General features: G+C 33.6%; 1 protein-coding gene across 1 annotated transcript; it reads right to left on the bottom strand.

Moving 5' to 3' along the window:
- Positions 1–21,506, bottom strand: LOC140757898 (uncharacterized). Its single transcript, XM_073093772.1, has 3 exons — positions 21,347–21,506; positions 16,977–17,606; positions 1–2,516 (listed from the first exon to the last, which is right to left on the bottom strand). Exons 1-3 carry the CDS (start codon positions 21,359–21,361, stop codon positions 2,349–2,351), a joined length of 813 nt encoding a protein of 270 aa, XP_072949873.1. The 5' UTR covers positions 21,362–21,506; the 3' UTR covers positions 1–2,348.
- Between the last annotated feature and the right edge of the window lie 5,595 nt (positions 21,507–27,101).

The following is a 27,101-nucleotide window of genomic DNA, read 5'->3' as shown; positions in this document are numbered from 1 at the left end:
TTTTTTTATGAATAAGTACAAATGTTTAATTTAATACAGCCATACAAGGTTTTAATATGTACAGAAAAATCATTCACATTCTTTTATTATATCTTATGTTTCCTTACAAAATAGGTATGTAACATTGAATAAAATATGTTTTAATACAAATTATAAATATGATAAATCTGTAAATTGACCACTAGAGCTAAAACAAGTTTAGTTTTTGTATAAACTAGCTGACCCATATAAAATGTTAAGGGTGAACAACCCTTATCACTTAGGGGTATGAAAAATAGATAGTAGCCGATTCTTAGAGTTACTGATTATGCATATAAAATTTGGTGAAAATCGGTAAAGCCGTTTCGGAGGAGTACGGTAACTAACATTGTGACACGAGAATTTTATATTTAAGACTATATAGGCAGTTACATTATAAGTGCATAATGCCAATGCAGTGTATTGGCGCCGAATAGTTAGATGGACCTCAGGTCGAAAAATAATGCTCCAACACCAACTCGTACTCATGTACAAAATTTCTTAACTCAATAAAGTAGTTTCATTTTCATTATATTTCATGGGTACGCCCATTATTAAGCTCACTCGAAGCTCATGGCAAGAATCGCTCAAGATCGGGAAGAGATGCTTTTCAGTATCTGTAGCTAGAATAAATTTGGATGCAATTCGCAATTCAATGCTAACTAGTATACAAGTAGCTGGTAAACTAAATATTTTTACAATCTTGTATCTCAATTATTAATAAAGCTTTAAAATTTAAAAGTAGTTTTAAGCGAGATTTACAATCTTAATGGCTAATGTTCTTTTAAAAATTAAACATAGTTAAAAATAGACAATAATGGTTTTATCAGTTTTATAAAATCGTACCAAGGTTTATCCAGCATTTTATCTAGATAACTTCTTTAGGGGCTATTGAAGGCATTTTTTCGCAATTGTATTTGATAATGATCATTAATCTGACCTCGTTTATCAAAAACATGTGCATTCGAAAATAATAATATTAATGACATTTACTTATTCCTGAAATTAAAATAAGAAGGAAAAATATGGCTCTATGAAGTGGCAAGTATTTTTTTTGCAAGCAGCTACGGAAGTATGTTGAAGTATTAATAGGACCCTAAAATGTGTAGGTAGAACATTTTTACAACCAGACGTACAAGATAAATATATTGAAATAAAAAATATAAACATCAACATTTTTAAAAATGTATAAATTTTTGTTGATACTTATTTATGTTTCATTTCACTAATGCACGCAAATCTCCGTTTTTCGGGCATTAATATGAGGTAATTTTGCATTTTTAATCACTTTAAATACTATGGATTAGCTAGTGATTCGAGGTTTGTGCGCTGATATATTCGATTACTTTTCGAATGAATCTTATAGTCGTATAGAAATGTTTATAGCTTGACCAGAATCGCCAGATAGGCGATTTAGAAGGGTTCGCGAAGGTTTTCTTCATAAGTATGAAGTAGCGAACGAGCATGCAGTCCACCTGATGGTAAGTAGTAATGCTGCCCATTGACACCTATAACCGATTTTATATAGAAATCGATTACTGATACGTTGCCATTCTTGCGGACTAAGATGGTTACCTCTTATGTAACAAGTGGATTAAAGAATGATTCTGTAAAAGAGTAAAAGTTTCAGAACCACATTCCATCTCCAAAAGTAGTTGCCTGATTAAAGCGCTTGTACACTTTCATTTTGTTTATACTTAAATCGGACGAAAATCTGACTTTAAATAATTGACTGATTTCAACACCGTAGTTGTATAAGTTACGATGAACCGTTTCCGATATTCCTCCGGTATTTTTAGACTATAGGAAAACGGTCCGGCTCGATACATTAAACTATTTATCCGGTAATTCGATATATTACAGTACGTTATTATTTGAAGAATAATAACTGTGTTGACAATCACGATGACAATGTTAGTCCACAATCAGATAATTCGGCAACTCGTGCAGATATGATTGTATTAAAACTATCAGGAAATCAGAACGTTATCATGTTTAATTGCTTACAGTCACTAACTAGATGGATTAAAATAACATTTACAAGTATACAGTGACATACTCATAGTGCTAACTCGTGTGTTATACTGGTCTGATACTCCAGAGGTCTCGGGATTTGATACTCGGCCAGACTGAATATTAAATCTAGATTTTTTTTTGTGGTCAGTTGTTAACGTCCTCATCTTGATTTGTTTTTATAGCACCTATAACGCTTAAATTATGCGCAATATAGCGTTAATGCGAATATCTTTATTACCGGATCGTCATCCGATAAAAACGTTGCAAATGTACAAGCGCTCTAAAGCATGAATTGTAGCCTAAACTATAGTATTCTACTGCGTGCTGTGCCTCTGCACTGTGGCTCTGAAGCCCTGCTTGTCGTCGGCTGTGTACCGCACGGTGCGCTGCTTGCCGTCCGCGTCCATGAAGGAGTAGAACCCTCGCACCACGCCGCCGTCCCTGGTCTCGTGGGCTGACTTCGAGTCGCCTGTGTGCTTGTCCTGGAAATAAATTATGGTTGGTTAATTTTATGTAGGAAGTTTGAGGTTTGTTCGGCTGGGGTAGTTCTGCTGTTTTAGAAAAATATGATGTTAAACTTTACAAATCAAAGGCAGTATCGTATTTATAATCAAAGGTGGCAGTTTTAATTTTGCATGGAATTTTTTTCAGTAACAATCCCAGACCCAAATTTTGCAGAAGCAATGTAGGGTACATTGCTTCTGCAAAATTTGGGTCGCTGAGAGAGGCACAAACCCATCTGAATTTTTATCAGTTGTAAGTAGTTATTTGATTGCATAATACTACGTAAATACCTCCGGAAATTTCGGGACATAGCCCCCGTCACTCGTCCAATATAAAAGGCATATAGAGCAGACATTCTCGTACGTAAAATTTTTGTAATGAGTTTTCTATTTGGGTAATATGTAAAAAACATACGAACATATAACACGGCAATAAACACTTCAATTACGTTTATTTGTTCAGCATTGTTCAGAATAAATTGAGTCTATTTTATTGTACAGTTAATCAATTGTTCGCAAGTTACTTGTTTCCTTGTCCGATCTTGTTTAATGTTATTTCATACGAACGTGACAACGAACTCCGATTTTTATTCGCGATTACAACAATTTTGCAATTTTAGATAGTTTCCTGTCGACCTTGACTTATAAATAGTGGGTAATTCAAACACCAAGTGACTTGGTAAAATTTAGCTCTATATAGGTACCTATTGTAACAACTCTATGTAAATATTCGTGAACGATATCTCTATTTCAAAAAGTCTTAAATACCAAACAATTGAATACACTATCCCAGTTTTGGTGTAAAGTTATGGTGTAAAGTTCTTGTAACAATGTTTTAAGATTGTATGCTTTAAGTATACTAATTTAATCACCGACACAGAATTTTTACAGAACAGTGATCGAATTCAAGGAAAATCTCTGCTTATTTATATGAAATGGTATGACAATAATCAATTAAAATCTGTACTACTGTACTGTATTTTTGTCATTAAAACAACAAATAAACATAAAAATTAGGTATGTATATTTGTTTTTCATTTTTTAACCGCATTGCGTGCACCTGTCAGGAGCATTCACAAACATATATGTTTCATATAGTACTGTATCTATTAGTCCATTGTGCCCTTTAATTACAAGTTTAACAATGCAAAATAAATAAATAAAACATATCTTGTTGAGGTACATTTCCGCAGTCGAATACTATATACTTCTACAGGTACTAAATACTTTAAACACAACTATCCATTATTTGTTTTTTGCATTAAGTACATTAAAACTACCTTTAATTAAATGCCAAAGCTTAAGTAGTTTCATAATTCAAATATGTATTTTATACCAATATAATTTTATAGTGGTAATAATTTTATCATGTAAGTAGACTCTGCCTAAGTACATTTTGATGACTGTCATCTTGTTCAAACTGGGTGTGTTAGAATCTGAATAGCATTATTGAAGTACATGGTATATATTGATGTAAAAGGTAGAGACCATCTACTTAAATATAATAATCAGATCAGTACAAAGCCTGTGCAAGATTTCGTATCTCGGTAAAGTAAAAAGTGAGTAGAGTCGGCGGACACTCTTTCACTCTGAAAGGTTCACTACGCCTTATCTTTATAGTAAAAAAATTAAGTACCTATTGCAGTTATTGTTTGATTTTCAAACGATTTAAAATATTTTACCAAGAAAATTTGTACTCATACCGATAAAAAATGAGTATAAACACGTGGTTCTCACACAAATATAATCGAATGCTTAATTTTTTCATCAATTATAAATAAAATTATTCAATTATATGAACATACACTGAAATATAAACTTCGATAAATGTCTATTGTAGGAGTAGATTAGATGAGATAATTTCTGCAATAACGATAAGGTTAAGTATGTATCGTGTAAGATGAATGTAAACGTAACATTCCTACGTGTATGAATGGTGTTACGCAAGTCAATGTCGCAAGCGCAAGTTCAGCGCAAGGCCGCGAGAACCAAGAGAAATGTGCACAGGTTAATTTACCATAGAGGCATTAAATTGTATGTCTCAATTACATAAATATATTACATTGCATTAGACATTTATGCCACTTTTTATATTTTGTTCGATGATAGTAGGAAACGAGTGTATGTTATGTGTTACTAATTTCGTATGGAGTCACTATCTCCATCTGAAAGCTTATTAAAGATAGGTTACTATTATTAAGGATTAAGATGTCTTGCAAAAAGATAAACCATCTTCATATGCTCTAAATTAAAATACAGCATTACTTCACTCCGAAGGCAGAATATTTAGCATTTACAAAATGGTGTCATCGAATGAAATATTTCGATGAGTTCTCTCAATTTGGGCTTATTTCCTTTTATAGAGATAGGTCACTTCATCGTATAAATTGGCTTTGTCGTACCAAATACGATAACTAAATACTAATTTTATTAAAAAAATGCTTATCAGTAAATTTATAAAAATGAAGACGAACCTTAACACTAACCTTACAAAAATTTAAGTAAAGTCATAATTAATAAACGTATCTGAGTGCACATTCATCTGTACTATTTCACTGCGTAAGCCATACCCATAAATTATACGCATGCAATTATTTCTACAGCATTCTACTTAGCTACCAGAGTATCAAATAGTATTTAGTTTTTGGATCACATCATGTTATGCTAGTATCTGTTTATATTTCTTTTGATTATTTTAGCTCTTAATATTTTAACAATTATCGAATATTTGACAATAAAAATAAAGGTTATTTTGAGTTTTATAGTAAACTAACTGACCCGGCAAATTTTGTACCGCCTCAAAATCTATTTATCAAATATAATTCATATAAAACATAGCCTATGTTACTCGTGGATAATGTAGCTTTCGAGTGGTGAAATAATTTTTAAAATCGGTCCAGAAGTTTTTGAGCCTATTCATTACAACCAAACAAACAAACAAAGTTTTCCTCTTTATAATGTTAGTGTAGATGAGCATGTAGTCCACCTGATGGCAAGAAGTCACTGCTATGAATATCTGTAATCAATTTCGTTTAGAACCGGGGGGTTACTACCATCTCTTAACACAATATTATTTTAATCATACTTCTACTTTTTTTGCAGGAAATTTAACTTTTTAAGCAAAATATGACAATTTCAGTTGGTTTTATACAATGGATAAGCGAAAAATTAATGAGGGTTTAAGTTTGTTCAACTGTGTATGACGGAATATTTTACTGTTTTAAGGAGGAAGTAAAACTTTCCTGAACTATGATGGTTTTTAAAAGAAGGTGGTAGGCCCCTGGGATTCTATGTAAGGCCGATCACAGATGTGTATGCCACTCCCGAGGACTAAGATATTGCCTTATTGTCATCGTATATATTCTCCGTAGTTATAAAAAAGCTTGAAAGTTAATGAAATCTTTGATAAAAATAATTGTCAAGTTATAGTATCTACTTCTAAAAAAAATGGCGTCCAACTTGGAGAAAACGCGTTCATTTACTTATTACCTATCTAGGTTTTAATAATAACAACGGTCATTGTACTTTATTTAAATTAGGTGCAAAAAACATCTTAAATCAGCGTCATAATGTATCAGAAATAGGTGTGGCGATTTATTTCCTTGGTTGAAACTCGCACAAACTTTTTATACGACCTTCAAATGTTTGGAACATTTCATTCACTTATTTATTTACAGAGGCACTTTATGCTTCTTGGTCCGGGTTTATGAGTATTCTTTGTGTACTATGGCATCCACGACGCTTAATTTTAAAGTGATGCTATTCAGTGGCAGATTTACACATTTGTCGCCAGAAGGATACTTCTGAATAGCTGCAGATACTGTGGGACTATTAAGGTCAGGTATGATTGATAAATTCACGATTTGTTGCCGCCCCATACAGTCAGCGAAAAAAGGTCGTCAATATATTTATATTCTAATTCCTTAGATGAGATATTTTTTTGTTGGCTAACGTTATCCAAGATAAATTTGCCGCCCTTACGTCCTGCCATTCTAATCTCCAATCTACTCAGCCTATTGGTAAATCCGTTATTAAGACTATATATGTACAAAATTTGTATTCTTTACATGCGTGCCTTTATTGATTTGATCTAAATACATAATGACTGCATCGCATGCATCCTTTATTGGTATTTCAACTTCAGATATATATCATGTGGTTTGCGTTATTTCAAGTTATGTTTAGCAATCTAGTTACGCCTTTAGCAATATTGTTATACGCCCGTTACTAATAAACAATACATCCAATGTTTTGTCTATCCAAGATTTGACAATTCTTGCTTATTTGAAATTGTCAAATTCAGATCTTTGATACGCAATAATTGTATTTTTTTAAATATTGAAGTAGCGAATGTGTATTAAGTCTACCTGATAATAGGTAAGTGCTAAATCCACCCATGGACATCCCCCCAGATTAGATTACTTTCCTATCTGAGATTAGTTATAGATGCGTTGATGATATCTTTGAGGGCTAAGTTAGAAAGCCTCTGATAAGTAAGTCTTCCTCACTACACCCTTCAATCCAGAATACAGCTACCAGAGTATCAAATAGTATTTAGTTTTTGGATCACATCATATTATGCTAGTATCTGTTTATATTTCTTTTGATTATTTTAGCTCTTAATATTTTAACAATTATCGAATATTTGACAATAAAAATAAAGGTTATTTTGAGTTTTATAGTAAACTAACTGACCCGGCAAATTTTGTACCGCCTCAAAATCTATTTATCAAATATAATTCATATAAAACATAGCCTATGTTACTCGTGGATAATGTAGCTTTCGAGTGGTGAAATAATTTTTAAAATCGGTCCAGAAGTTTTTGAGCCTATTCATTACAACCAAACAAACAAACAAAGTTTTCCTCTTTATAATGTTAGTGTAGATGAGCATGTAGTCCACCTGATGGCAAGAAGTCACTGCTATGAATATCTGTAATCAATTTCGTTTAGAACCGGGGGGTTACTACCATCTCTTAACACAATATTATTTTAATCATACTTCTACTTTTTTTGCAGGAAATTTAACTTTTTAAGCAAAATATGACAATTTCAGTTGGTTTTATACAATGGATAAGCGAAAAATTAATGAGGGTTTAAGTTTGTTCAACTGTGTATGACGGAATATTTTACTGTTTTAAGGAGGAAGTAAAACTTTCCTGAACTATGATGGTTTTTAAAAGAAGGTGGTAGGCCCCTGGGATTCTATGTAAGGCCGATCACAGATGTGTATGCCACTCCCGAGGACTAAGATATTGCCTTATTGTCATCGTATATATTCTCCGTAGTTATAAAAAAGCTTGAAAGTTAATGAAATCTTTGATAAAAATAATTGTCAAGTTATAGTATCTACTTCTAAAAAAAATGGCGTCCAACTTGGAGAAAACGCGTTCATTTACTTATTACCTATCTAGGTTTTAATAATAACAACGGTCATTGTACTTTATTTAAATTAGGTGCAAAAAACATCTTAAATCAGCGTCATAATGTATCAGAAATAGGTGTGGCGATTTATTTCCTTGGTTGAAACTCGCACAAACTTTTTATACGACCTTCAAATGGTTGGAATATTTCATTCACTTATTTATTTACAGAGGTACTTTACGTTTCTTGGTCCGGGTTTTTGTGTATTATTTGTGTGCTATGGCATCCACGACGCCAAATTTTAAAGTGAGGCTATTCAGTGGCAGATTTACACATTTGTCGCCAGAAGGATACTTCTGAATAGCTGCAGATACTGTGGGACTATTAAGGTCGTGATTGATTAAATCACGATTTGTTGCCGCCCCATACAATCAGCGAAAAAAGGTCGTCAATATATTTATATTCTAATTCCTTAGATGAGATATTTTTTTGTTGGCTAACTACGTCATCCAAGATAAATTTTCCGCCCTTACGTCCTGCCATTCTAATCTCCAATCTACTCAGTCTATTGGTAAATCCGTCATTAAGACTATATATGTACAAAATTTGTATTCTTTACATGCGTGCCTTTATTGATTTGATCTAAATACATAATGACTGCATCGCATGCATCCTTTATTGGTAATTCAACTTCCGATATATACCACGTGGCTTGAATTTCAAGTTATGTTTGGCAATCTAGTTACGCCTTTAGCAATATTGTTATACGCCTATTACTAATAAACAATACATCCAATGTTTTGTCTATCCAAGATTTGACAATTCTTGCTTATTAGAAATTGTATTTTTTTTTAAATATTGAAGTAGCGAATGTGTATTCAGTCTACCTGATAGTAAGTGCTAAATCCACCCATGGACATCCCCCCCAGATTAGATTAGTTTCCTCTCTGAGATTAGTTACAGATGCATTGCTATCTTTCAGGGCTAAGTTGGAAAGCCTCTGATAAGTAAGTCTTCCTTACTACACCCTTCAATCCAGAATACAGCTGCGTTTAACACTGTGAATAGGTGTGGCGGTGATGCCGCTGGATACGAACCATTGAGGGTTCTTCCACCTTCAATACTATATGAAGCATTTTATTAAAAACCAAGATTTAGCTTTATCTCGAGCTGGCTACACAAATCAATGGACCGCAATACAGAAGTTAATTAATTACAACTCGTCTCATATTACGCTCATATCTATTTCATATTCGTAAAAAGCATTTTGTACAGTATAAGTTTTCATGTACCTGTTGTAATAATATCTAGTTGTCGTATACGTAACCGGAAAACTGAGTTAATATGTCATGCGGTTGATTTTAGCAATACCGTCGGTAGCAACTGTGTTACGGGCTTATTTGTAAATGTGGTAGAGCTCTTCGTGGCTTTGATTGTAGTAACCACTAATCTATTGCCTTGTCTAAAATGATAACAAAAATATTTTTTTACGAGATTTTATGCGATTATTTTGGCTACCAGCGCCTTAACAAAAAGTTTTTATTCAGAATTATTTTGAAACTTGAAAAAGATACCAAAAAAAATATTAAAAACTATAGGAAACATTGGTGTAATAGTTGGATGGTTTTACTGTGGTGGATAGTTAGATAGTTTTAGATATGAGTGGTCTTAATGTAGTCGGCATCCAATAAACATCTTTGATTTCGAACCCAACACCTCATTACTTGAGCATGAAGCGTATTCATATTTTGGAGGGTGCGCTAATGGTCAACAGGACCTGAAATAACCGTCAACAATCATCAAACCTTGAGGCTTCCAGTAGGTTTTACAATTTTTGACAATACTTGAGATCGATGTCCGATTTCATCAAAAACACATCTTACTAATTCTTTTTGAAGTGTGGTGATATGTTACTGAGTAAGTTGTCAGTGAAGCATATCCGAAAGTAGTAAACCAGCATGCTTTTGATTTAGCGGTTACTTTCCACTCTTAATATATCTAGAATTCTAAGTGAATTCCATGATACCTGTGTCGGGCTTAAGGGCTAAGTTTATCCCTTATGTTAATATTTGTCCTTTATCACATTGAGACCCTTTAATCCAGTATCACTCATAAGTCATAAGGCTTACTTTGTACGCACACCTACGAGTATAGTTTTGTCTGTATTGCCGGAAATTTCGTACTTCTTACTTACAGAGAACTTACAAATCTCAGTTTAGAACAGATTAAACGCAGAATAAATGCGATTTGCTAGCAAAACTGTATTTTGCCAATTTACATAATGTGCCAAGTTATATTTGATAAATTAATTTGTGGAAAAGGTTTGTCATTGTAGTTGTACGAATTGGTTCAAGACGGATGTACAGAATAGACTCCACAGGATATACCAGTGCAACCACTATTGCATTGTAGGAGCCACTACAACCGTCATATAGTGTTGAAACAATCCTACCTTACTAGCTGTATCAGGTATCCAAAATTTAGAAATGCGATTCCTCGGTCAGTGTAAGAGCATTTCTCGCAATACCTATGATATAATTATCAGATTACAAACTGTTATAACTTTAGTCGTCGTCAACCCATTACTGTCTTACTGGGCTCGGGCCTCTGAAACGAGAGGAGTTTAAGCGTAGATAGTTCACCGTGCTGGTCAAATGCTAACTGGTATCAGTTTAGTCACAGTCTATACTCTGGCACAATTTAGCATTTTATAGGCCTCTCAGGCGTGGAGAGGAAGAAGAATAAGAAGGAAGTCGAGAAAGAAAATACTGAGAAGAAACCCTCTCGATGTTTTCGTTCACGGATTAAGCAAGTGATAATTGATTTATAATACACATTTAACTTTGAAAAATCATATGCCTGGGGTTTGAACCTTGGATCCCCTGATTGAAAGGTTGAGTTTCAACCACTAAGCTATTACTACTTGTACTACAGGCAAACACAGTTATATCAATCATGTATTATTCATTTATTTTTAATACATCTTTTGTCTCTTTCGACCTTCTCTCGTAATTGCTATGTAATGTAATTAAAATATAAATTCCTTGCGGACCTTTTAAAACTAAGTTGGGTGTGTTTCGTAATAAGTGCCAAAAAGCATCTGATCAGTGACAGATCAATTTCAAGGCTTTGGTAAATATTTCTCGTATTTTTAGACTACTTTAAAATCCAATTACAATAAAGAACAAACAAGATATAATTAGTAAAACTTCTTACTACAAAGATTGTATACAGTCGGATGACTGTATACAATCTTAGATCTCAATAGAAGAGTGGATACTCTTCTATTGAGGTCCAATACAACTCATAGTCCTTAAAACTGCGAAATTATAGAAATGACAACACTTAAATGTTTATTTAATGACCACATGAGATGGATAACTTAGAGCTTAGTAGAGCTAGTAGAGTTCGATTGAGGAGGTTTCACCACCAGATTTATTTCTAGCGTGAAGCTGTTCTGCTTTTTGCTGAAAGACGTATATGTCGGCGAAAATCGTAGTCCTCATGAGTGGCAATGCATCAGGCTTTAGATAGAGCCTATTCTTTATGAAGGACTTTCTTTAGGAACAGTTAAAGTCAAAAATATTTGGGTAAAAGCAGATTGTTATATCTCATTTTATTCTATTAATCCTTAAAAATATGTGTAGGTAGTAGCAGTGGTCAGATTTGCAGTATCGAGAGAAAGTGACAAAGTGTGTCAAAGTGCGTCACGGCGAGAAAGTGACGGAGCAACGTGATTATTGTGGACGAGTGGACAAATAAACAAATTATATACGAATACTTGTTATTCCTGTGCATGAGCCGCTAGAATCATGAATTGATTCGTGATTACAGTAGATTCAACTGTAAACTTTCCAACTTATTACGAAGTTATAACGTCTTATCTAAGTATTCTTGTTTTTTCTCTTATTTAAGGAACTCATGTACATATCCAAAATAAATCGTTTTAAAATCGATAATAAATATCGTGACCATAAAAATTATAAAATGTCATTTCTCTTATGTCTTGTAGGTTCGAAATTATTTTTCTTTGCTTTAGTATTTTGACATTTATTTGCTTTGTTGCCAAATAATATAAAAAATATAAAATATTAAAGATTTTAGCAATAAATTTGAAGTAACTTAAATATTTATACAAAAATTTAATGTCAATAGATAAAAGAGTTGTCTCTTTTGGAATTAAATTATTCATGTTAATTTTTAGGTTTTCCTTAAGCTGAGGCCGTATAAAAAAGAGAACTGCCTATATTTGTAAGATGTACCTGTGTTTGAGGGATCACGAGGGTATTGTGGAGAAACTATAAATCGTTTTTGCTCCACTTCATAAATTATTTCTAAGTACATGCAGTGAAAATCGTAACGCACGACTCAAGGACCACGTCCGTCGTTTGCAAAGTTGTAGAAAGCGGGTACTTCGCGCTCTACTGGTTGTGTTTAATTTTAAATATGACTGCAGTTAGTGCAGTTGCAACTAATTTATGTTTTCCGATATGAGACCAGTCTTTTATAAATTTCGAGTGGAAAATAACATGCAGTCCCCTAATGATACTTGGTAATTGTTGCCCAAGGACACGTTTAATCAATCCCAAATAGGATTGGAGTCTTACCTAAGCTCGGACACTTATGCGTGGATACACCGAAGAAAAAAGTTTCGACTGCCTCTTATTATTATAGGACTCCTATTTGTATCAAAGCAGTGATATCCTGGTGGTTAAGATACTCGGCCTCTCGATCGAGGGGTCCGAGGTTCAAATCCCAGGCACGCACCTCTGATTTTTCAAAGTTATGTGCGTATTAGAAATTAATTATCACTTGCTAAACGGTGAAGGAAAGCATCGAGAGGAAACCTGCGTACCTGAGAGATATATAAAAAAATCTCAACGGTCTGTGAAGTCTACCAATACGCACTTGGCCAGCGCGGTGGACTATGGCCTAATCCTTCACATTAAGAGAGGAGACCCGTGCCCAGCAGTGAGACAGTAATGGGTTGTTGATGATGATTTTTATCACCTGCTTTATCCGTGAACATATGCACTTTGGATTATGTCCTATTCTGAGATGATACCCGTGCGTAGTAGTGGCATACGATTGACACGCCGACACATACATATGTTATTTTATCACAAGAGACTTTCAAACCAGATCACATCTGCGCTATTTGTTAGCAGGAATACATTAGACGTGGTAGGCAAAAAAAATGGATAGTATTAATTAATAATGTGTAATTAGCGTATGTGTGGCAATGAGCAATCCGTATCGGAACCACGTTTATTCTAATCATTTTTGAAATTTGCATATGACCTTTACCGACGACGTTCTGTCTGTTGCGTTACGATTTTATTAATACTGACGATGGTGTTTTAAGATATTTTTGCACGAAAAATAAACGGGAAAATACTAGTAATTTGAAACAGGCAATAAAATCAAAGACCACCGCTTTGAAATCTGACGTCATTTTGAAAAAATCCGACTATATCCAACAATTGTTACAAAGTACCTACAAGGAATCTGACCCACAAAAAAACTTAATGTCAAAGGACTACAGATAATTAAATAACGTGTTTTTGTCTCTTAATAATAGTTTTTGTATTAATCTGCCCGAGTGTACAATCAAATGAATACTTATGTAGATTTCAACTTTATGTTGAAATAACTGACCTAAGATATAAATTTTCAGGCATCGTTTGCGTCCTGTACGAATTCAAGACCTCATACACTTATAAAACCAGTAAGTACGTGGATCAAATTGATGATATAAGCGTATAATTATGATATTAATGTAACATTAATTTATAAAATACACTTAAAATTTCCACATTTATACATTTACATAACAAATTATTAATTTATAGGATTGCGAGATAATGTGTGTGTTGCGAAAGTGGTTGTGATTAGCGAAGTATTAGGTAGTGTTTTTGTTTTTATATTTTTGTTTTTTATTAGTATATGGTTTAATTTATTTTAGCGTAATTAATGATTATTTTAATGTTTTATTTGTGCATATTAATTGAATAATTGATTTTTAGAATTTTCCTACCAACTTGAACAACTACTTTTATCGAATCCTCATGAATTATTTGCGTGTTCGATTTGAATTTCAAAAAATCACGTTTTCAAGTACATTATATGACCTTTAGAATAATCAAGCTAACTTTCTAATAGCGAAGGAATGATTAGAATTGGTTCAATACTTTTAAAGATTACATCCAATATGGCAGTTTTGTCTTTTCTATACTATATATTTAAAAATTATATCCTTTATAGATTCGTAAACTATGCATTTTATCATGTGATGATCTAGCAAAGTTGTTTCGCATGAGCCCACGAAGGTTTCTGAGTTGGTAAGATCAATATTCTATACATGGCGCCACTGTCATTACAATGAAGGTAAATATTTTTAACACGCGAGCAAAGCCGCGGGCGCTCCTAGTTCTTTTATTTAAACTGACGACTTGCCACTTCTATAGTAGTTTGTTTTTATTTGTGTATCCATTTACTGCATATTTTTTATCATTATTATTTATTATTTATTGCTATTATTATTTTCTCTTTTATAATTTTATAGATTTTAATTTAACATCACATTAAAGTAGTATGTACGAATAAACTTTTAAAATAATTCACAATATAATTTTATTTAACGACGATGACACATAGAGGTCATGGTTCGATGGCCAGGTGAATATCAAAAAGCGTAATTATGATTACAAATGTTTATAGGCCATGACTTTAGTTTTATTATGGAAAAAACTTTAAACATTGCAAGATTTTACGCATATGATGCGTCAAGAACCTTTAAAATGACTCGTGACATTTACCGGGCACATTACCCTTTCGGCGTTAATTAATTTTCTTGTGTTTTATTGTGATACTTAATATTATAACGGTGCCTTAAGACTCAAGTAGACTTGTGTGAGTCCTTTAATATTATTATTATTTATATTTATTTATCTATTAATATTCATTTTATTAACGTTCCAACGTAATACTCGAGGGCAAAAAATAATTTATCTGAGTAATTTAAATGTAATAAAGAATTAACCAGATGGGCTGTATTGATCATTTTATGTTAAGTGGTTACTACTGCCCAAGTATAATCTATAATTGACTTCAAGGAAGACATAAGTCTTACGTGAATTATTATAATTGCATTGTATTAATATACCTCACTTACCACACCATAAATAACGTGGTATTTTACCGATCCAGTGAAAGCAAAGAGTAAAGCTTTTCCTGTCACATGTGTTCTCGCCTGCACGCGTGTCTCAGCCACACAAATGAACTCGCTACAGTCTTCCCAAGATCCGTGTGCGTATGAAACCATAGGTTGCATGCGTCTGTACGGAAACTCGCGTGATAGGAAAATGCCAATACCATATGCGTGAGAAAATAGGCGGTTGGTGTCATGCGATAAGACTTATGGATGCAATTTGAACTAAATAAATTAGTCTATTTTCTATCTAAAATATAAGTATGAACGAAGAATTTGTATATAGGTCTGGCATTATTGATCTGATTCAAATTTTCTAGCAAAAAATATACTATCCTTGAACAATATATTTATAAGCTGTATAATATTTAGTAAATTTAAATAAGTCAAGGTTGATTGGGCACACCCACTATAACGGGTAAAAGCTAGTCATTATTATACATATAAATAATTGATACCTGTCAGTCCTGTCATTGTTTTCGATAACAAAGCCTTAGTTTCTAGGTACCACAATAGTCTCTAGCCGGGCAGGGAACCCGGAACCTGTCGGCAATCAAGGTTGATTTTGCCAGAATATTGATTAAGTGACACCTAATCATATGGTGTAGGATTATGTAATTTTTTGCAATGTAATGATCTGTTGTGATATATCAATCAGGAAATGTAATCCAGTAAGCGATATAAAATATTGTTTTGTACCTATCATATTATTCAGTTTTGACAATTGATATTGTTTGTAGTCTGAATATTACTGATCTGTAAATATCGAATGCTTTTTTTTTGTTTTACGTTTTACTCATAAAACAATCAAATATGGTAGAGCCGTGGTTGAAGTTTAGAGGCACTACCGCCTTACCTATTGCTTTCCGTGAATATTTATCGTGTTTTAATTTTAAGGGTGATAGGAGTAAGAGAGAGGAACGTTCCATATTAGACTAGCAGCGCATACAGACACACCAATTTTATCTCACACCGAAATTGCCATTCATCAACAGGAGGGCAACATGATTGTTTTCTAAGATTTTTAAAATGTTATGTATGTTTCACGCTTTATCACAACCTACTTAGGACATAAGTCGTCGCCAATCCATTATTGTCTCATTGCTTGGTACGGATCTCTTCTCAGGATGAGAAAGAATAGATCATAGTTGGCCGGGCTGGTTATGGCAGATAGCTTTTAGAACTTTTTAAGATACTAATTAACTTAAATAAGGAAATGCTACATAATTTCCCAATGTGCAAGCTATATTTAAAAGTAACCATTATTAAATCGGACTTCAATTACATACTAACTTTCGCCACAATATCGCGATTGTTATATTTTCTTAACTGGCGATCTTAATAGATACATTAAATTGTTTACAAGTCATTGTTTTGCATTGTTTCCACAACAATACATTGCCTGACTTCAATGTTACGTGTTAGATCATATCGTTTGTGTTAAGACCAATAGAATGTATAATCAAGGATGAGTATTGCTTTATTTTTCTCAAGATTTTAAGTAACATTGTAATATTTGCATGTTTGCATCAGGATAGAATACCTCATTAGCAAAGAGCGTTGCTACATATTTGACATTTGGAAGCTAATTAAATGTATTAAATTCTCATGGGCCCTCTGCCTTCTCACACCTTCTAGACTATTGTTATAACTTATAAGGCAATTGGGTTGAAATATCGGCAATAAACAAATTAAAAACTGCGTATCGTAAAGACCCCTTACATATTATAATCATTCGTATGGCTAGGAGCGTTTTGGGGACGGTATTTAGCTATTGCAATCAGATGATGGACGGCTTAATGATATTAATAACCTTTAAGATTTGATAAGTTTATTACCTATAATATATCGAAAGTTCTACTCACATGGACACCATAGGAGAAGCTGTACTGTGGGTTCGGATTGAACTCGCTGTCGCCCTCGTCTTGCGCCCGCGTGTAGTGCGCCAAGCTCACTGGATTGCTCTTCACCGCCTGGATCGTCTGCAACTTGTACGCCTCGCCAGATGGCCTCGGGTAGTTCTGACCTACACTTTGGTACTGCGCCAAATTCTTCTCGTCAATCGCTCTGTAGTCCAAGTCTGTGCGATAAGGAAGGTATTGGTTGTACAGCTCCCTGTTGTTCAAGCCGAATTTGTTTAGGATGCTTATGGGTTCAGCTTGGATTGGTTTCCATTTGTTGACTTTTGGAACGTAGTTTATCGGTTCTAGGTTGAAGTGCTCTGGTCTTACTAGCCTTTGGATCGCCTTCGCTCTTTCGTGTTCTGGTAACTTCGTGTCTGGGTCATCGAGGTAGTTTATTAGCGCGTCTTCAAGTGTGTTGAAAGTCTTGAAGGCTTGTTCTGGACCTTTCGCTCCAGGGCCCGTGTCGTCATAGTTGTTCTCTATTGCGTTCTTTATTTGCGATTCTGAAGCTGCGGAGTATTCGTAACGGTTGAACGATCTTTGTTTTCTGTCTTGTGCTGATGTGATCGCCACTAGTGTGAGCACGAGGATCTGAATAAAAATATAATTTGTTATTTTATCTACCTGTGTACGATATTTCTATTGAAGGAGGTGTCTAAAACATGTCTAAAAACATTTATGTATTTGAATGGTTATAATAATTGCTTAATGAACAATATTCTTTCATCGGCCAGCCATCAACTCACTGCTGGGCATGGTTGTCTTTCAGTTATAAATGTTAAAATTATAAGATTAATTACATGATTCATTATTAAGATAATGGTTAACTATGGTAAAATTGTTGATTATTACTGGGACAGTTAGTAGAGATCAGCTACCGTAAGTCATAAACAGATTAACTATCTCAATGTTATTTATTTGTATTAATCATAATATTCATAATAAATATTAGACCAATTTTTACTTGGAATCAGAATACTCGTAAAAATACAATACAAATATAAAAATGTCATGCATTTCACAACGATCTAATTTCCGATTTTTGGCGCTTGTTACGTCATCGCGTATTGTTACGTATACATAAAATTATTGGAACTTAATACGAATATATTTTCGTATAAATTACAGCAAGCAATTTAGTCCAAGCCACGCATACATGACTCGTCTTCGAGCTAATGATACGAAAAAGGCGGTCAATCACACTTGCATAACCATTAACGAGTTTTGGTGGCTCTACATTCGAGTGGTACTCTATACCTCTTTTGTAATAGAACAAATACGGTATTCGTGTGTGTAATTATATTAGCCAATTATCCAATTATTTGAGTCATTGGTTTAGATGTTTTGATGTAATTATTTATGTTTACATGTCAGCTACGGTATTTTAGAGCTTTATCAGAGTAATAGTAAAATGAGGTTGATCTTTTTTGACATAAAGGATAAAAACGAGACCCTATTACTATGCCTCAAATGTATGTATGTGTGTTTGTTTGTCTGAATATAGACGTATATCGAAAATTTGAGTGTGTTCGTCAATGAAAGTTTCCATCTCTGGAGCCGTAATAGATAGACACTTGAGATTTTCACATAATGCACATTACTACGGTCACTATTACGACGAATACTAAAAATAAAATTAGGTAGTACTAAACCCTTCCATTTTAAGTAACAAAAATATGTCCAAATTAAATAACCTACCCCTAAAACTGATTACAATGTGTTGCTCGTCATAAAGATGTGTTACTGTATCTTTTTCTCTTTCGTTATGTTATGACAGCACGACTGCTACTGTAATATAAAAATCATCACAGTAAAACCAAAACGTTCTACCAACTTTAATTCATGTGCGCGCATTCAAACACACTTAAAAATGTTAATTAATGATTAAATAATCATTTATGTAATACTACGTCGAGCTGCAATTAGAAACTTGATACAGATGAGATAATTAACAGATTACAAGATGATGATTAACTGATTGTTTTAATTGAAGGTGGTAGAACCCTTTGTGGTTCGACTCCGGCGGCACCACGGCCACACCTATTTCTACCTAATAACAGCAGTGTTAGGCGCTACTGTGTTCTGGTCTGAAGGGTGTGGTAAGAGAGATAGACTTTTCCGAGGCGTTCCAGCTTAGTCCTCAGGGGTAGCGGCGCATCTGTGGCCGACCTCAGGTAGGAATATCTAATCCTATCTGGGGTTAATTACAGATGTCCATGGGCGGCAGTAGCCACTTACTATCAGGTGGACTGCATGCCTCCACCCATCGTCTGCTACTTTCATAATATAAAAAAAAAAAATTGAAGCCCGCGTATATATCTGCTCTTAAATTATATCCCGGTAAAATCTACTACTTAATTCACACATTATCTTGCTTTTTAAACGTTATATTATATTTACATTTGTCTCTGCAATGGGTATTCTTTGAAAACTATTAAGAAAGGGACACTCCTATATGAAAAGTTTCAAGTTTTTCTATAGGGGTACCAGCGCATTAGTGGCCGACCTCAGGTAAAATTTCAATCCTATTTAGGCTTGATCATAAATGTCAAAAAGGTGGTGTAAAAAATATCACACTTTTCGCCACTCTAAATTGTACCAAAATTAACATTTTAAGCAAACGTCTTCTATAATGACTACTAATCAATCGCAGTTACATAAGTTCATACATAAGTACATACAAGTTTCTTTGTTGGTGGGTATCTAATGCTAATTCATTTTCACTTGTTTTACCTGTTTTCACTTGTTCTGTTACGTGATTGGGATGTTCTAGTTTTAATAAAGTAAGGTTTTAAATCAGTATCTACGTATATTTTTGTTTTGGCTACGTCTTATTGGCCACGAACTTGAATCGACGCATTTATGTTGATAGAGTAGAAGTACTGATAGTTTATTGTTTCAGTAGACTACCATGAGTTTACAAAAGTATTACTCGCTAGCGTCTGCGTAAAATAAATGTATGAAAAATTGTACAGCGCCTCTGGTGGTTACTCGTAGAACTAAAATCCGTAGTGACGTAACTCGATACGTTAAAAAACCTATCGAAATCAAATCGCTAGCGAATGTCATTATGATCTATTGCCATACAAATTCGGTCCCATGAGTCATTAATTTGACAGACGTTGTCAAGAAATACCGTAACGATAGTAGTTATGTTATTCACTAGCAAAATGACAATAGTTTTCTATTTACCATTTCTATAGTGGCGTTTCTATGCCAACTCATGGTAATGCTACTGTGTTCAGTCTCATTAGAATAGTTCATATAAGGTACCTATTTAGGCGCTTATTTGAATTATTTTCTTTAAGATAGAAAGAGTGTCGCAATATAATATAATTAAAAATAATTATTTTAAGCTACGAGTATGTTTTCCGTTTTAAAAGAAATGGATAATTAATCATTATTAAGGTGACGAATTGAATAAAATTTAAACTAAATCTTATTACTTTTAATACCTATTCATTAAGTATCGCTGCTTGCTTTTTTATTATTTTCAAAGGCGGAAATGAGACTATTTCATACCATCCGTTTCTACATAAGATTCAATTATTTTCCATGTTATTTGGAATTAATTATTTAATTAATTCACCTCAATAACATTTACAAGCAAATTGTGCCTATCTAATGTTTGTGTCACTTTACTAGCATTGTTGTTCTATTGTAGACTCAGGTTCAAGGTAAGTTGTACAAAAAGTTCAAAACTGACATTTACCTGACGCCCCTTGCTGCTTTGAAATTGTGCAATGAGTATGACAGGTCATGGTTTCTGGTAATATAGTTCGATAATATATTTAAAATATTAGATCTACTATAAGTTGAATACTCTTCTATAATATTAAGTAAATTGTATGGTAATGTAGGGTATGAATGCGTTTTTGTTAAGATTTAATTGTAATTAAGTTGAGATTAAGATTGGAAAAATAAATTAAATGTACATGTATTTACAAGGACCTTTAGTAGAATTTAAAATGGCTGAAAATCGTGACGACTAATGTATTTTATATTCGTTCTTGTTTTTTCTACTTTAAGTATTACAGCTACCTACTTCAATTAGGAGATGTCAACCGTCTCATATTTAGGTAACAGGCTACATTATGGATTCAAGCTTTATAAATCTGAAGGTTGTCATATAACCAGCAGTTGGAGAGTAATTGCATTTTTTATTGTCATAATGAAAATTTATAAAATTTATAAACTTAAAAACACACACAATAACATCCTTTTTTTATAAGTTAATTAAAATATGCAAATTTTAAAGGACGCTACATTTTAATCTTCATTAGAGTCCAAATTAAAAAAATATTTCTATTAACTACACGCGCAATACTCACTACAAACCGCAGCATTTTACCGTCAACAAGCACAGTCACAGATAAAAAAATAAAAATAAAAATCCAAACCACAGACTAAAAAAGTACCACTCGCGTTACGACCGGTGCGCGGGGCCGTGCGGTACGGAGTGGTCAGTGGCGTGCGTACGCGCAGCTAATTCGCTTTTTACGTTGTTTTGATACATCTCGGAAGTGAAGTGTGGCGCGACGGGAAATTTTAATCGCTGCATATGATTTACTTGTAGGAAGGAAGCGCTTTGATTAAAGTAATCTATGGTTATGGTTTGAGTAGCACGGTGCTACCTTTTTTAAAGTAAAAGAGCAGTAGCAATAATAGTACTATAGTGGTTGCCATTGGCAATCGAGGGGTCCGTGGTTCCAATCTCAGGAAAGCAACTCTAGGTTTTTGCAATTTACTTGCATATTTGGTCGAGGTCGAATTTTGATTTAGCAAAAGTAAGTTTTATTATTCCTCAGGAGAAGCAAGGCGTCTGCAACCGTTTTCAGGTCGAAATTATGTTCCTTATACAAATATGCCATGTTCCCACATAGTATTCAAAGTTCTAAAGTTAAGGCTTTCAAATCTATTTAGAGGTAACGCCTACGGGGAGAACTAGGGAAGTTTGGCATGTCCTCCACTTCAAACGGCTTGACGATTTTACCATATGAGGTGCTGTTGGATTCGTTTCAATTGTCGGAATAACATAAGCTATAATTTAAAGCAGTTTATGTTTTTTTTTGCCTTTTCTGCAGCATTACATTGATTACAGAGTCGGTTACTAGGACGGAGTACCTACTCATTAAAGTACCTATACGCTAAGGTACCTACTATTGCGTTTTAAAACTTTAAAGCATTCTCTTGGCAATCTAAACTTATGCTTTTAATCATAGAGATAAGAATCTCTATTAGACTTTTATGTAGGTATTACAAATGCTAAGTTTTTGCTCTACATTCAAATCAAAATTATAGTTCAAATGCTGTTAAATGCCAAATCACCTTTTACTTTTAAATATATGTTGTACCTAGTGACTTTTAATACTAAGCCGATAAAGTAATGATAATATATAGAAAAGGGGTGGAGAAGGCTACTTTCGTAAGCATGCTACAAATAAATAATTTACGAGATCCGAACCGGTTTTTTGCTACACTTTCAGTTTTATTTTTGGGAATGGTGAGCGGCGGCATCTCTGTCAGTAAATGATTACTTGATTATATATAAATATGCATGTTTTTTTTTAATTAAATTCTAGTAGCAAACAAGCGAGCAGTTCACCTGATAGTAAGTAGCTACTACCGACCATGATCATTTGTAATCAACCCAAGATTAGATTAGAATTCTACCTGACACTTGTTAATAGGCAGAAATAGTTGATGCGATGGTTCCTCCGAAGTCGAGTTACAAAGAGCTCTACCTCCTTTAAAAATAAGTGCCTCTTTAGAGTTTATGGCTAGCTTCAAAAAGTTTATTTATATTATTTTTTTAAATTGCCTGTCATAACTTTAAAAATAATGTACTTGGTGTTTGGAGACACTTTCTAGGCTACATCTTTATCCAAACTATCAATTTTGTCGTTACGATGCCCAATTTTTTCGTGTTTAGCCTTTATGAGAAAAAATCAAAATCCGCGCATTGATCTACGCATAAAATTACAATATTTAATAACATATTTAAATATCATTAAGGAGGCGTGTTTATTATTTACCACGTACATTATATGCGAGCTTGAATCGTGATGGTTTCGGAACATGATAGGTGAGGGTCATGCCCTTAAGCTTAATTTTAGCATTGTTTCATCGTAATGCAAAAGGTCTTCTATTTTAGGAACGGATTTTGATCAAAATACAAATATATAAAGTAACAACGCTTCTTACCTGTTAATAAATATGTTATAATAAATACAGTTTCTAAATTCTACTTTAATACAGTTTTTCTCCAAGCATTAAATAAACAACACGACTTGAGCAAATTAAAAAAAAAGTTTAAGAACTATAATTATTGTTAACGAATATTTCACCCTATCAAGTTATTATATTTTAGGTACCCCAGAAAAAATAAAAAATCAATCAACAACAAATATTTCTTCCTACCAATCTGTGTCTTTTCTAAATTTAAATCATTAGCGCAAGCAGACAGAAAGTAAACAACATTTTAATAATACATATCTACCAGTATTTTCATATTACAGATATAGATACATTTCAATCAAGTTAGTATTAAGTAAATAACATAAAGTGGCATATAAAATATGATTTCCTCCTGATGGGAACTGGAGCCGGCGGGCGATAAAACCATAAAACAGCGAAAGTTCGATGACAATCTGTTGCTGCATGAAGTTTTGCGTGACGTGCAGACCGTATCTTGAGTTGAATGTCCACGAGGAAGATCCATTGATATGTAGTGTAGTTAAGAATTTATTTTATACGCTATTAAATTTCATATTGCATACTAAGATAATCATAATGGCTTTCCATACTTAGCTAAGATTTAAAGTTATTGCATGTTCCGTTGTCGTTAACCCATTACTGTCCCACTGCTGGGCATAGATCTCCTCTCAGTGTAAAAGAGATTAAGTTATAGGCGCTAGACTAGGACAGATTGGTAGACTTTATACACTATTGAGAATTTGCAAGTAATTTTGAAAAATCAGAGGTGCGTTCCTGGGATTTGAACCTTGGACCCCGCATTAAAAAATCGGGTTTCTAAACTAGTCTAGCACTGCTTATAATTAAGCCCTAAATATTATTATTATTTAGCAAGAACCCCTTATTATAGAGTCGACTAACCGAGGGGATTTTATGGTTTTAAATTAGGTTGAATTAACTAAGGTTAAGAAACAATATAAACAGTGCAATCAATACATTCCTATGCGGTTAAATACCATGTACGTAACACTAGATAGGATTTATATGGAAATAAATGGTTTATAGGAATGCAGATGTGCCTTTTTTATATATACTTATTACTGGAAAAACGAACATCAAGTACGAATAACGTTAAAGGCCTTGTAAGGTCGTGGTTAATTAAGAACATGATTAAAACATTTTTCAAGGAAATTACATATTAACATGCAAAATACAGATATCGATAATCTCCAACTAAGATATTAGTCTTGAAATCGGCTACCGAGATCGAGTTTTTGTTACGAGAAGAATTTCAATGCATAGAAATACTAATCATAATAAATTTGCAACTACACGTCTGCAGTCAAAAAACCAGCTCCATTAGTTGCTTAACTTGGCGGATTGCTTCCATATTGCTATAACTGAGCTTAAAACATATTATTAATCAAATAGGTATTGATTTTGTATATCCGACGTTTTACGTAACAAGCGCTGAGAATTCAAGAACTATTATGTTGTCTGGCCCACAATCTATCTGTCTATCTAGTCCTTGACTCTTACTGGGTGGAGTCAGTCAAAAGTAAGATACATAAATTGTAGATTATTTCTCATTTAACCTGTAAACCCGATTTAATTGGGAGCCAATTTAGTTTCTTAGGTGTTTTATAAGATCGAAGTAGATCTAGGTATGGGGGTGGGTTCTCAGTCAAATGTTACTTGTTCTACCACCCTTCAGAAGGAATATAATCTGAATATGTAGTATATATAAAATACTTTTATTTTATTGTTTGTCTCATATATCTAAGAGCGGATATTGATCTCATAACATCCGGCGGATTGTGTACCCGTTTGTCATCGGCTATTCCCATAAAATGAGAATAAAATAGCGGAAGCAGTTGAGGTAAAAATATTAGAGAGATAAAAGTAGAAACACTAAGAGTTCCGTAATAACTACACACATATCTTATATCAGTCTTGTCTTAGAATATTAACTTAAGGTTATGTAACTTTACGGTAAACTCCAGGTTTCCTGACGATGTTATGCTTGACCGTTTAACTAAGTTATAATTAATTTCTATCAATTACTAACAAACTGTTTAATAAACATTTGTATCGATATCCTAAGTCACTGCTCAAACCGACAATTTGCAAAATTGCCATAATGCCATAACAATTGTAATTCCTTTGGACCGGTCTGGGTGTGAATTACGATATTACCAGCATTATTTTGAAAGGTTCGAGGTCATCTGTTAACTGTTAAGCACTTATTATTAAGCTTCAATCGCTTGTTTAATAATAGTGCCTTGTTACTGTTACGTAGGTTTAACGATTTACTAAGTTTAATTGTGGTTTCAGAGAAAAATCGTAATTACTTAGTCCAAACTCTTTATATTTTTGAAAAATAACTAAGTATACTTCCAAAATATGAGCTTTGTTTAACGACGTTTAAAATTTTAGTCCTTGCTAAGGTCAGCCATTACCATTTAATTTCCAAACATAGGGAATCTTTTGCTGCTGAGACTTTTTGGCAGATTTATGTAAGTTCCAAAATACACTAAGTTGGGTAAGTGACGCGCTGCTGTGCCGACTCGTCATGAAAATTATAATTAGGTGTTTTCTCCGCTTATTTTAAGAGCATATGCAATAAGTCGGCTTTGAAGGTGGGAGAAACCTTTGTGGTTTGACTCCGGCGGCACCACCGCCACACCTATTTCTGCCTCATAACAGCAGTGTTAAGCGCTGCTGTGTTTCTGTGTAGTGAGTGATAAGGGAGGCATACTTTTTCGAGGCGTTCCAGCTTAGACAGCAGTTCTCAGAGGTAGCGGCGCATCTGTGGCCGACCTCAGGTTGCAGTAACATTTAATCCTATCTGGATTTTAAATGTCCATGAGCGGCAGTAGCCACTAAATATCAGGTTGACTGCATGCTCGTCTGTTACTCCTATAGTATAAAAAAAGAAAGAAAAATAAGATCAAATTCCAAGATTGTATTGTTTTTGAGCATATGTATGTATGTATGTCACGTCCAGCAGCTCAAACGATTTGACACACTTTAACATATGAGATGTCCTTAGATTTGTGTATTTTTTAAGCAGTCGGTTCATTGGTAAAATTCGCATATCTTTAAATAATTCGGAATCAACTTAATTGTATCTATAAATAAATAATTAAATGTTAATAAAATTAATCTGTTTACAATCTTAGTTACGTTGCTAATATAGACTTATTATCCACTGGAAAATTTATTGCCGCAGTAAGACTATTTTTAGTTTTGAAAGTAAGCTTGTATTGAAAGTATATAAGAAATATGCGACACCTATTTATTATGGTATGGCTTATAAGCTTGAGATAAAACAAAGGGTACTTGAAAACACAATTTAAAATAATATAAGTGTACCGTTATTTCCGCATGTCTAGTATTTTTCTACTCATTTGACACACCTACAAAGAGTATCTTGGTTACACACCATCGAGCAGAAATTTATTATACTACTCTTTTATTAACTTGACCTGTATGTATGTAACGGAATTTGAACTCGATTTTTACCCACTTTGAACGGTCAAAATGTTGAACATTTATCAAGAACCGATGACAATACACGATTTTAATAATCTTGTCCCATTCTCCACATCAGAATTGTAAAGATTAACGATTTTGCTTGTGAAATTTTAGCGTGACTTATAGTTTTTAACTATAATTATTTATGATTGGATGCCTACTTGTGTTCTTCACACTTATACACCATTTAAGGACACCGTAGCGCGCAACCCTTAAACCTGCTTTTATGAGGCAGAAAACGAAGTGGTGGTGGTCTCTGTACTCGAAAAACGAAAATTCTACCACTTTTAAAAGTCTCTTACCATATCCTGCAAGTCACAACGTAATGCGCTACTCCGTTATTGTGGTGTAGAC

The sequence above is a fragment of the Epargyreus clarus genome, unplaced genomic scaffold, assembly GCF_041222505.1.
Source record: "Epargyreus clarus isolate Ecla_fem2 unplaced genomic scaffold, WU_Ecla_fem_2.2 ptg000005l, whole genome shotgun sequence".
NCBI classification, from domain to species: Eukaryota; Metazoa; Arthropoda; class Insecta; order Lepidoptera; family Hesperiidae; genus Epargyreus; species Epargyreus clarus.
The sequence above is the reverse complement of the archived record's forward strand: the minus strand, read 5'-3'. Positions and strand labels throughout refer to the sequence as shown.

Bases quoted from the DNA above. Each gene is read 5' to 3' on its own strand.
- LOC140757898 (XM_073093772.1), bottom strand. The intron at 2,517-16,976 runs GTGAGTAGAACT...ATTTATTTCCAG, and splicing joins GCTTCTCCTATGGTGTCCAT to GACAAGCACACAGGCGACTC.